The 11,245-nt window shown below is 34.4% G+C and overlaps 2 protein-coding genes across 2 annotated transcripts; both read right to left on the reverse strand.

Annotated features, from left to right (window-relative positions):
- Positions 1-287: 287 nt before the first annotated feature.
- Positions 288-656, reverse strand: LOC132613304 (protein PELPK1-like). The gene has a single exon (XM_060327327.1). It carries the CDS (start codon positions 654-656, stop codon positions 288-290), a length of 369 nt encoding a protein of 122 aa, XP_060183310.1.
- A 2,321-nt stretch (positions 657-2,977) lies between these two features.
- On the reverse strand, positions 2,978-5,570 carry LOC132615392 (uncharacterized protein At4g22758-like). The gene is made up of 2 exons (XM_060329998.1): positions 4,324-5,570; positions 2,978-3,466 (listed from the first exon to the last, which is right to left on the reverse strand). The coding sequence occupies exons 1-2, from the start codon at positions 4,553-4,555 to the stop codon at positions 3,288-3,290; spliced, it is 411 nt and encodes a 136-aa protein (XP_060185981.1). The 5' UTR covers positions 4,556-5,570; the 3' UTR covers positions 2,978-3,287.
- Positions 5,571-11,245: the final 5,675 nt, after the last annotated feature.

Raw genomic sequence — 11,245 nt, forward strand, 5'->3', positions numbered from 1 at the left:
GAAGAGGTGAAAAGTGTGAAAATAGGGGGGGAGGGGATCACCATACCTAAAAATCCATCTCAAATATATTAGTAATAATTTTTAGAGTACAAAGATAACAAAAACTGTCGGCGTAATGACACTGGAAACAAATACAGTAGTGAACTGATAACAGAACAATCACACAAATATTTCTTCTAAATCGACGCTGCAACTGATGACAGAAAAATCACATGACTAACAAGAGATGTGAAACATTTCAAGAATGCTGCTCCAATGAAGCAAAGAGCATTTCATATGTCTCGCGCTCAAGGCTTTTTAGGCACTTGAGGGATTTCTGGCTTTGGAAAAGTTGGCAGTTCAGGCTTAGGAATGGCAGGAATCTCGAGTTTTGGAAATGTTGGCAGTTCAGGCTTTGGCAATGTTGGCAACTCCGGCTTTGGTATTTCTGGCAATACGGGCTTTGGCAGAGTTGGCAGCTCGGGTTTTGGAATTTCAGGGAACTCAGGCTTTGGCAAAGTTGGGATTTCCGGGAGATGTGGCAATTCAGGCTTAGGAAGTTCTGGCATAGTTACTTCAAGAAGATGGCGCGCTTCTGCTTGAATTGTGTAGCAGCTTGTTAACGACAAAGTGACAAGTAATAACAAGAAGAAAGAGGGGCTGTAGTGAGAAGCCATTGTTGAAGGTGATAGATTCTTGAAAGACTAGTAAATTTTATGCTTTGGTTGATTATGCTTTAGGCCTCGCTTTGAACAAGTTTATATAGATATGTGGATGTGGACGATAGGAAGTGGAAGATTAAACTTTGGTTGTGATTAGTAGGAAAAATTGTCTGTTAGGTCATCTTCTCAACAATAACTTCATAATTTAATCTCACTCAAACTTTCCATGTACACCATCTATACATATTTTATGTTAATGTTGCTACATGGTCTTTTAGTTGGGAATCTAAAGTTCTAAACAGATCTCACCTTTCTTTAAATTTGTAGCAATTCAAAGTAGTAGGTAACCATTTTTCAATAGGGATAATGTGCTGTGTGCATACTTCATGAACTGTAATATTTAGTGGCTTAACCAAAAATGTTCTCAGTTTTCCATCCGAGGGCCTAATCCAATAATTCAATAAGAAGTTTGAGATGTTATTTTGTGTTTAAGTGTTTAATTTTGAAATACAAGACGCAGAATGTATCCATGACTGAATCACATAGAGTGATGATTACGGTAATTTAATGAGCTACAATTTTTTGAGGCTTAAACTGCAGTCGGAGGACATCAAGTTACAAATTTGTTGTCTATTAACTAGATAGAACAAAGGAAGCAAAAGGGAACAGAACTGTAATAAGATTCTTCTTTTCTCTTGGTAGAGTCTGGTTTAGCAGAATGTTAAATCAGAAAATAGGTGGAAAAGATATGTATAACCAGTGGCTTAGCCAAGTGTATCGAAAGGGGCTCAATTATATCTCCTTTGTCGGAAAGATATATTGCACAAATAGGGTAAATATAAATTGTTCAATCCTTTTGATATAAATTGATGAGTCCTATTGGTACACTAAAATAAGTTTTAATGTTGTGGTGAAAGTTGATTCAATAATTTAATACATAACACTATACTGCGCAAATAGAGTAAATATAATGGAAGTTTTAAGTATAGTGATAAAAGTGATTCCATTACGTTGTAAGTTCGAATTTCAAGTCTGACGTTCTTCCACTTTTTTGAATCCCCTTATTAGAATTCTTGGTTCTATGTCGGACTATTAGCCTAGTTTGATAAGATAGCATGTGCTGACAAAGCCAATATAAGTAAATAAAAAACAAATGAATAAAGTTGGTAAATCAGGCCAACTATTCTTCATCCAAATAGGACACGACTTTTGACATTTTCACCAACTGAAAGGGATCTATTCCTTAGCATTACTCCCTCCGTTCCATAATAAGTAATGTTTTTAGCTTATGCACACCCTTTAAGAAATTATTCACTCCTAGAAAATTATGCGTATTTTTACTAACTTACCCCTAATTAATGCCTAGAAAAAAGAAGAAGCTACTTAATGATTCTTGATTATGTAAATAAGGGTAACTCTGGAAGAATAAGGTCAATTTCTTCTTGAAATCCTAAAGCACCACTTATTTTGAAACAAAATTAAAAGCCTAAAACACTACTTATTATGGAACGGAGGGAGAACTTAACAAGCAACACCAAACTGATTGCAGTGTTTGACGTTCGACTTGTATACCAATCTGTTGTCACTCTCGTATGCAAATTCAGTTGATTTTAAGGTATTAAGTCACAGTCACAATATTCTAGGTATAGAAATTCCTTCGAAAGACTATGTTATCGGTGGCGGACCCAAAAGTGCTACGGGTTCACAGGAACCTATAGTTTTTGCTCAAATTAAACTTTGTATATGCATTAAAATATCCACTAATTACTCCATAAATATTTGAATGTGAACTCAAATATTGTTGTATATTAACTTGAGGTCACTGTAGGAACCCATAAGCTTCGAACGCTATATCCGCCTCTAGTTATCATGTGACTAAGAATGTGGGCTGTGAACTAGCCGTTTTTTGTGCCATTTGACTAAAACACAATAGAAGTGCTTGGGTTTGGGTTTTGTTGGCTCCTATCAGTATGTTACTATCCAGAAGGTAATTTCCATGAGAAGGAATGAGACATAACGCCTTATCTCCTCAAAAAATTATGTGAATAGGAGTGAGCATGCCGACCCTTTTACATCATAGTTTTCCTATTAAACTTCTTGTGTTTGCATGTGAACAAAAGCTCTAAAAGGAATCCCACAAAAACATACTCCAAAACGGTATATTCTTCATCAAATGATACCAGATTTGCTTTGGTTTCTCTTAATCTAAAAAGATGGAATTTGTTGAAAGTCTATAGAAAGGAATATATGCTTGCTTGATTTTGACTTTGCTACAAGCACAAGTAAACAAAATGAGGAAGGAACCTTTGCCATTAAGCAAGAGAAGGAGAAGCATAAACTCTTCAAATTCATTATTACTACGTTTTAAGAAAAGCAGTACTGTTAGTAACAATCATTCATTATAACCTGAATATAATAAGTAGACTTGACATTGACTCAAAGGACTCTCTAACATGGTTTGCTTTGTTCAAACAACAAAATCAACAAACTAAAATCTAAATAACTGATAAAGGCTTAATTTGTAATTAGGAAAATACCAGCAAGGATCCACATACCAGATAACCAGAGTAGGAAAACATAGTCATATGGAAAAAAGAATAGAACCAAACACCAACAAGAACTATAGATTACTTTGCGTCGACTCTTTCAGTAAGAAACTATCTTGCGACTGAGTGATTTATTGAACCATGATCTCCAACTCCCAGCTCCCTTCCGAGCCAGTGCTGCTTGTTTCCCATCAAGAATTGGATCCTCAGCCTGTGGCTTCTTGACCAGCACAAAGTTACGAACACCAAGCGATCCAATTGTCTCCCATGGACTCAGAACTGCGATGACAACACAAACATAAGCAAAACACACATCAACATAAAATGAAAAGGTGTAAAAGCCTACCAAAATCCTTTTAAGATATAATACAAACAAGCGGTAACAGCCACAAGCTCACAACCAACATAAGTCCACAATGTCACATACACATGAAGAGCATTCTAGACAACAAGCATCAATACAAAGACAGATGCTTGGCAGAGAGATACAGGTGTAAAGACAAATACTAGAGAGCTAAGATAAAATTAGGGATGGCAATGAGGCTGGACTTCGGCCGGGGGGTTGAAGCCTTAGTTGGCAGGAGGGGAACTTTTCCATTTTTCAAGTTAGAGCTGAGTAGGGCAAGAGAGGGTTTTTTCACCTTTTTATTTTACTTTTTTGGCTTCCAATGTCTCTGTTTATTTCCTTTCTATTCTCAGTCTTTTTATTCATATACATGATTAAATTCAAATAAATTAAACATTTAAATCGAAAATATATATAATTGATCAGTGACATCACAAAAAGAATAAGACAGATGAAAATGAAATTGAAAACGATGAAAGGTAAACAAAAAAAAAAAACAATAACATGGCAATAAAAGAAAATTTAACCTAAAGGCCAGGATGGAACAGAAAGGGACAAGGTTGGATGGGAGTAAATCTGGGGAAAGAGTGAAATATGACAGATAAAGCTTTATTATCAAACAAATAATATCTAGTAAGCCAAATCAAAATACATTTCCCAAAATGCAACTAATAATCACCGAAACAAGCAATTCAAGAAAGTACCCCTTACACATATAAAACTTTCAACTACAAAACAGAATTTCAAGGAAAAATGCAATATTAATTACGCGTAAATAATAATACAATACCATCTGTTGCAACAGTCGGGCAATATAGCATGAAGTTATTAAAATTTGATCCAAGAACAGGAAGCCTTCCTTCACGTGCATAATTCTTCAATGCAGTATCAATAACATTACCCACAAGTTCCTTTTCATTAACAACAAAACGAATAGGCCCGGCACTCCCAACAACCGTTATACTTATCAACAACCGGTTTCCCTTCCCGGGTTGAATCTTCTTCGTCTTGTATAGCAACATCTTATCAAAAAATTCACTTTCCAATACACCAAAAAAAAAAAATATATATATATATATATATATTATATGGGATTTAAAATTAAAGGTAACGGCCTACGCGCCAAAAAGCAGTCTCAGGTAGACAGTTTATATGGGAGGTAGGCCTACCGGGTCGGGTCGGACCAAATGGATCACGGGTCAATGCCAAGACAGTTTCTATGGCCTATTCGGGTCGGGTCAGGGGATTACGGGTCAAGGCCAAGGCAGCGATAATACCAGATTTCTTTGCAAGAACCAAAGGAAAAGGAATTAGAAGAAATTGAGATTAGTATCTCCTTTAATGGAGATGATAAAGGGGTGATCATCAACAAATTCTTGAAAATTTCCACCATTAACAATTAGGATTTTCAAGAAAGAACACAAAAAATGAAATTAGGATTTTCAAGAAAGATTACAAAACATGAAATTATGTAACAAAAGAGATGAAAAAATTGGAAAATGTGGTGAAGAATGAGAGAATTTATAAGAAAGTTTGCTCTTTTAGGGTTAGGGTTTGCCAAAGTTGGGGATTTTTCTATTTATGAAGAGAGAGGTGATTTTTTCGGATCTTTTGCCGTATGACCCGGGTGTTTTAACCACTTGTCCTTGTTTTTCTCTTTCCAAGTAATTTTGTTGTCATTTAATTTTTTTTTTTTTTTTTTTTTAAGGGGGATAGTAGATATAAAAAGGGAAATTTTATAGTATTTTAAAATTTTATTGTCAAAAGTTATGTAAGACAAGAATAGAAGTCAAAATTCAAAGAACATTGTATGTTTATTCCAAGTAAATTCAAAGAAAATTGTATGTTTATTCCAAGTAATTTTTGTCTGTAATATTTTTTTAAGGGGGACAGTAGATATAATAAGGGGAATTATAGAACTGTCCCTCTAATGAAAATGAATTCTAATAGTTATTTAAAGACTCTTGAAAGAAAGAATAGAACTCAAAATTCAATGAAAACTGTATGTTTATTGGGAAGGAGGAATAAACGAATCACTTTGATAAATCACATGGTTAAATAAATAAAAAAACAACTATTTTGAAAAAACCCTCTATTTATAGTAGGACCAAGAAACATAAGTAGTTCTTAATTCACGATTATGAGAAATTTGAGTGGGTTAGTTTTAAACAAATAAAATAACAACCATGAAAATGAACGAGGAAATCATTGAATTTTCCTAATCATGCACCCATTTCATGTTTCCACTATTTGCGGATCGCTTTAAAATCAAGCAAATGGAGAAGTAACGTGAAATAAAATATTCCAATAAGTATACAGTAAGGTCGAAAAATAAAATTATTTTTTGACATTTATTATATTTTTCTAAATATAACATAAATAAATGTCAAAAAAACAAAATTATTTTTCGACATTTATTATCTTTTTTTAAATATAACATAAATAAAGATTGAAATAAATTTTACAAACGAGCATAAAGAGGAGTATTTATACTACAATGTTTCCTATTTAAGTCTTTGAACTTTTATTTTGGAAATATACAAGTTCTTTACATCAGATTTAGTGATTTACAGTTAAAATTATTTAATTGAGGGGCTATTTGTACTTTAGGAAACGGTAGAAAGGAAGTAGGACACAATATTTTATAAAAGAATTTAAAACAAATTTTAGAAAAGAAAAAGAAATTAGTGGATAAATCAATAGCACATTGAATACTTGATGATACTCATGATATATTATACCTCTTAGGTAGAGTGATCGAAGCACCAAATTCAAAAAAAGAGGTATAGCGTACAGTATTAAGAAGTTAATTTCCATATTTTTCAGTAGCAATTGGTTTAAATAATTTCATTTTTTATTTCCAATTCGGTATTCGTAGTGGGGTTCGGATTAATTTGGATTTGCCGCACAATACTAATTAAACAAGGAAGTGCTCCTAATAAAAAGAATCCTTATTCAGACTTGAATTTATAATCTTTAATTAAGAGTGGAGGAATACAATATTAGCAGTAGTAATTGGGCACAAGAGTGCAGATCAACTATTATCGAAAAGTTTTCTAAGAGCAAAATTTAGCATGGAAGAGATTAAGGAAATAATTGCCACCCAATCAGGGCGGCTCAAGCACATTAGGGGCCTAAAGCCATAATATAATGGGAGGCCTTAAATTAAAAAGAATCTTTATTCAGACTCGAATTTATAATCTTTAATTAAGAGTGGAGGAATACAATATTAACAGTAGTAATTGGGCACAAGAGTGCAGATCAACTATTATCGAAAAGTTTTCTAAGAGCAAAATTTAGCATGGAAGAGATTAAGGAAATAATTGCCACCCAATCAGGGCGGCTCAAGCACATTAGGGGCCTAAAGCCATAATATAATGGGAGGCCTTAAATTAAAAAGAATCTTTAATATATATTTTGATTTAAAATATATTAATTTATTTTTTGTAGTCGATTCATTCTAATAATTATTTTTCAATTAATAATAGAGTCAATCTATTTAATCTTTCCTGAGACGTTATTCATCTTAGGTAAGATTCTATCAATTTTAATTTTGAAAAACATCTAAGCAACTGTTATCGAATTGTTAACATTATTATATAAGAAATATAAGTATTTGAAAAAGAATCAAGTCTTTTTATTTTGATTGACTATATCGATTAGAATATTATCTTCTACTTGTACGATTTCTCTTAACATTTTTAATTCAGAAAAGACGTCTAGACCATCAAAATCAACGTGAGTGAGTGACAACTCTGTTTAATAAAACATCAAGGTTAAGGCAATATTTTAAAATTCTTGTCATCTAATGGTCTCAAATTTTTACCACCAAATAGAAAATCAAAAATATTTCCATACGCTTCAATTTTTTTAATTGTAAACTTTTGCTAACTGAATTACTAAAAAATAATACATCGTACAAAATAGTCCCCAATAAAAACTCAAAATTTTCAAGTTCATATGTTGCTAAACAATTAGCTTTACTTTTAGTTTTTGGTTCCTCACTAACTTGTACTAATTTCAATAAAAGCATCTCTTATCGGTGGAGTTTAAAATGTTATTGCTATAATGCTTTCAATACGACTTTTCCTACATGCCAATAATTTAAGAGTTAGAACGAGCAAGCTATTCACAATCAAAAAAATTATCGTCAAACAATTACTATATTCACAGTCAAAATTTTATCTTTTCTTTTATATGAAAAAGATTACTTTCCTACTAATAGTACTTAATATTTTTTTAAAACAAAACTTATAAATCTACTATTACTAAAAATGGGGCCCCCAATAGCACCTGCTTCATTAGCTTCACCTAAGAGCCGGCCATGCACCCAATCCCATATGAAAGCCCATGTTAAGGTGGCTTATTTTGATCATAGGAATGTTTACTTGGACTTCAAGAAACTTGTTGATTACAGCTATACTATGTTTAAGAATTTTATTTGCATTGGTGATTCCCCTATGAAGATCCTTAAATGGACAACCGACTTCAAATCTGAGATTGAGACATCCATAGTTGATAGTCCCAATGTGGATACTTATAAATCAACTCCCTTAGTTCTTATTTAGATGGAAATATAGTGTCTAGACTGGTTCAATCAATAGGTAATGCAATAGCTCCAAACCAAGCAACGTATTCAAAATCTAGAGGGAGTATTGCTAAGGTCAAAGTTAAATAGACTTATTGAAGCCTAAACTGGATCAAATCTGACTGGGATTCAAGAGACCTTATGAAAAAGATGATGGTAAATGATTGAACATAGAATATGAAGGTGTTGGAATTAAACCAAAATTACTAATCCAAAGTTGTTTAGGATTGGTATTGGTACTTATTTCATTCATATTTAGTTAGGATTTATTTGTCTAGTTCATATTGGAATGAGTTTTCTAGTCCTAGTCTATTTTGGTTTCTAGTATTATAAATAGGGATGCTATGTCACATATTTTATTGTAGTGAGATTCAAGAGTTTTGAGTTATTAAGTAAAGTCTCCTACCTTCTCTCTCTAGTTTGATAAATTTCTTCTATATAGCCATTGTTGAGTCTTCCGCTTGTGCTTATATTATTCCTTTGAGTATTTTTATTTCCTTCAAATTGGTATCACAGCCTGTGTGAGATCCGATCAAAGCCTCGTATGAGAGCCGACATATATAAAAGAATATGAATATTCCATATTTACCGGATTGTCCCGTTTTTGTGTTTGATGGCAAAAATAATTTTGAGAGTTGGTATCAACAGATGAAGAATTTCTTCAATGTTGTTGGGCTATGGTCCATTATTGATGAAGGGTTCGTGGAAACCACAGAAGGCACAACATTAACTGGTGAAGCTACACAATTGGAGAAAAATATGCAATTGAATTATAAGGCATTCTACTACCTCAATAGCAAAGTCCAATTGCATGTATATAACAAATATTTGCATGCAAAATCAGCAAAAGAGGCTTGGACAATATTAGTGAAATCATATAGGCGTGCTGCAGATGTGAAGAGAGAGAAACTTCAAGAGCTTTGGAGACGGTATAAGTTGGCCCAGATGAAATCAACAGAATCTGTCAAAGGATTTTTTACAAGAATTATAAAAATAGTTAATGATATGAAGGCCAATAGAGAAGTATTGGAAGATGTTAAAGTTGTTGAGAAGATATTGCAGTCTCTAAGATTAGAATTTCACATTAAGAAAACAGATATTGAGGCAACCCAGGATCTTAATACGTTGAGAGTTGATGATCTAGAAGATGAATTGGTGGCATATGAGATGTCATTGAATCGGCAAACACATGAGATAGTGGATAAGGCATTGCAAACAAAGGATGAACCAAAAGATAAAGAAGAGTCATCGAATCTGGCAGAAATAAATGAAGAAGGCCAGAATTCAAAAATTATGAAGAAAAGAAGAGAAGGTAGAGGTCATTTTTGTTGTGGTATAGATGTCCTTGATTGCAACGCAGAATCCAATAATGTTCAAATTGATTTATCAATGATTTCTGGAATAGCTAAAAAGGATAATTTGATTGGGACTGATGCTCTTTCGGTAGAGGCTACTAGTGTTTTAAGTAATGAAATATGTAATAGACATGATTGGTCTATACAATGTGGGGCTATTGAAAAAGGAATAGAAGTACCTGTTAGGATTTGAATCCCAAATCCGACCTTTGTAAGCAGGTTCCCAGGAAAGATTGGAGGGTCACAGCTGGACCACTTAAATACCAACCTCCTTAGACAGAACCTACTTACGCCGTGATGTAAGCGAAGAATAAATAGCACACACAGATTTATAGTGGTTCACCCTCAATGTGAGAGCTACGTCCACGTTGCTGCTGCAGATCTTATTAAAGAAGAAATATTACAAATGTTTACAACACTCAACCTCACAACCCCAATCCCAATTACACTCAAGAATTTTACCACAGAAAATTCTCTCAAAGACCTTCTCTTACTTAGGCCTTTCACTAAGAGTATTTCTCTTAGATTTTTTCTCTCTTGGGATGTGTATAGCAAATGATCTTAATGATATCTTACAAATGAACCATAAGCTACCTATTTATAGGAATGAATTTTCTATGATGAGGTAAGCGCTTACATCACGACTATTATGAGGTAAGCGCTTACATCACGACTATGTGAACAAGAGAATTGACTTGTTTGGCCAATTCTACACCTAACAAATCTCCCACTTGAAGACTAATTTTAATTTGTCTTCACACTTTGATCGATGCAGCAGCTCTTTCTTACTTTCATACTTCGTGCAGGCCAACTGAAGTTGAGCATAGCTTCAGTTTGTCTATCGTCACTGCCTTTGTCAGCATGTCTGCTGGATTCTGACTCCCTGCGATCTTCTCAAGCACCAGCGCTCCATCTTCCAAAGCTGATCTAATGAAATGGTACCGGAGTTGTATGTGCTTCGTTCGAGCATGGTAAACCGGGTTCTTTGCCAAATGAATGGCGCTTTGGCTATCACAATATAGCACACTTCCCTCGTGGTCCTGATCCAATTCCCGCAGAAAAGATTGTAGCCACATCATTTCCTTTGTGGCCTCCGTCACAGCAACGTACTCAGCCTCACAACTAGAGAGAGCTACTATCTTTTGCAACTTGGAAACCCAAGAGATTGCAGTACCTCCGAAGGTGTAAACATACCCGGATGTGCTCTTTCTGCTATCAATATCACCACCGTTGTCAGCATCAACATACCCTTGCAATCCTGTTTTTGATTTTCGGAAATACAGAGCTGAACTCGAGCTGCCTTTCAGATATCTGAATATCCACTTCACAGCCTCCCAGTGTTGCTTTCCCGGATTGCTCATAAATCGGCTGACAACTCCCACTGCATGTGCAATGTCTGGCCTTGTACATATCATTGCATACATAAGACTACCGATTGCAGATGCATAAGGTATCTTGTCCATCTGCTTCTTCTCATCCTCGGTTGTCGGCGACTGATCATTTGACAACCGAAAGTGTCCAGCCAAAGGAGTGCTAACTGGCTTGGCATCATGCATGTTAAACCTTTTGATAACTTTCCTCACATATTCTTCTTGTGAGAGTTTGATGCCCTCCTTGCTTCGGTCGATTCTCATCCCAAGGATTTGCTTTGCAGCTCCCAAATCCTTCATTGCAAACTCTTCCGATAACCCTTTTTTCAACCAATCAATCTCCTGTAGGTTTGCTCCTACGATTAGCATGTCGTCGACAAAGAGTAGCAGTATCATGTA

The sequence above is a fragment of the Lycium barbarum genome, chromosome 10 (assembly GCF_019175385.1).
Source record: "Lycium barbarum isolate Lr01 chromosome 10, ASM1917538v2, whole genome shotgun sequence".
Lineage (NCBI taxonomy): Eukaryota > Viridiplantae > Streptophyta > Magnoliopsida > Solanales > Solanaceae > Lycium > Lycium barbarum.

Excerpts from the sequence above, each read along its gene's own strand:
- LOC132615392 (XM_060329998.1), bottom strand. The coding sequence starts at position 4,555 with ATGTTGCTATACAAGACGAAGAAGATTCAACCCGGGAAGGGAAACCGG. Across the intron at positions 3,467-4,323 it reads CCCGACTGTTGCAACAGATG|TTCTGAGTCCATGGGAGACA; the intron begins GTATTGTATTAT and ends TTGTCATCGCAG.
- LOC132613304 (XM_060327327.1), bottom strand. The coding sequence starts at position 656 with ATGGCTTCTCACTACAGCCCCTCTTTCTTCTTGTTATTACTTGTCACT.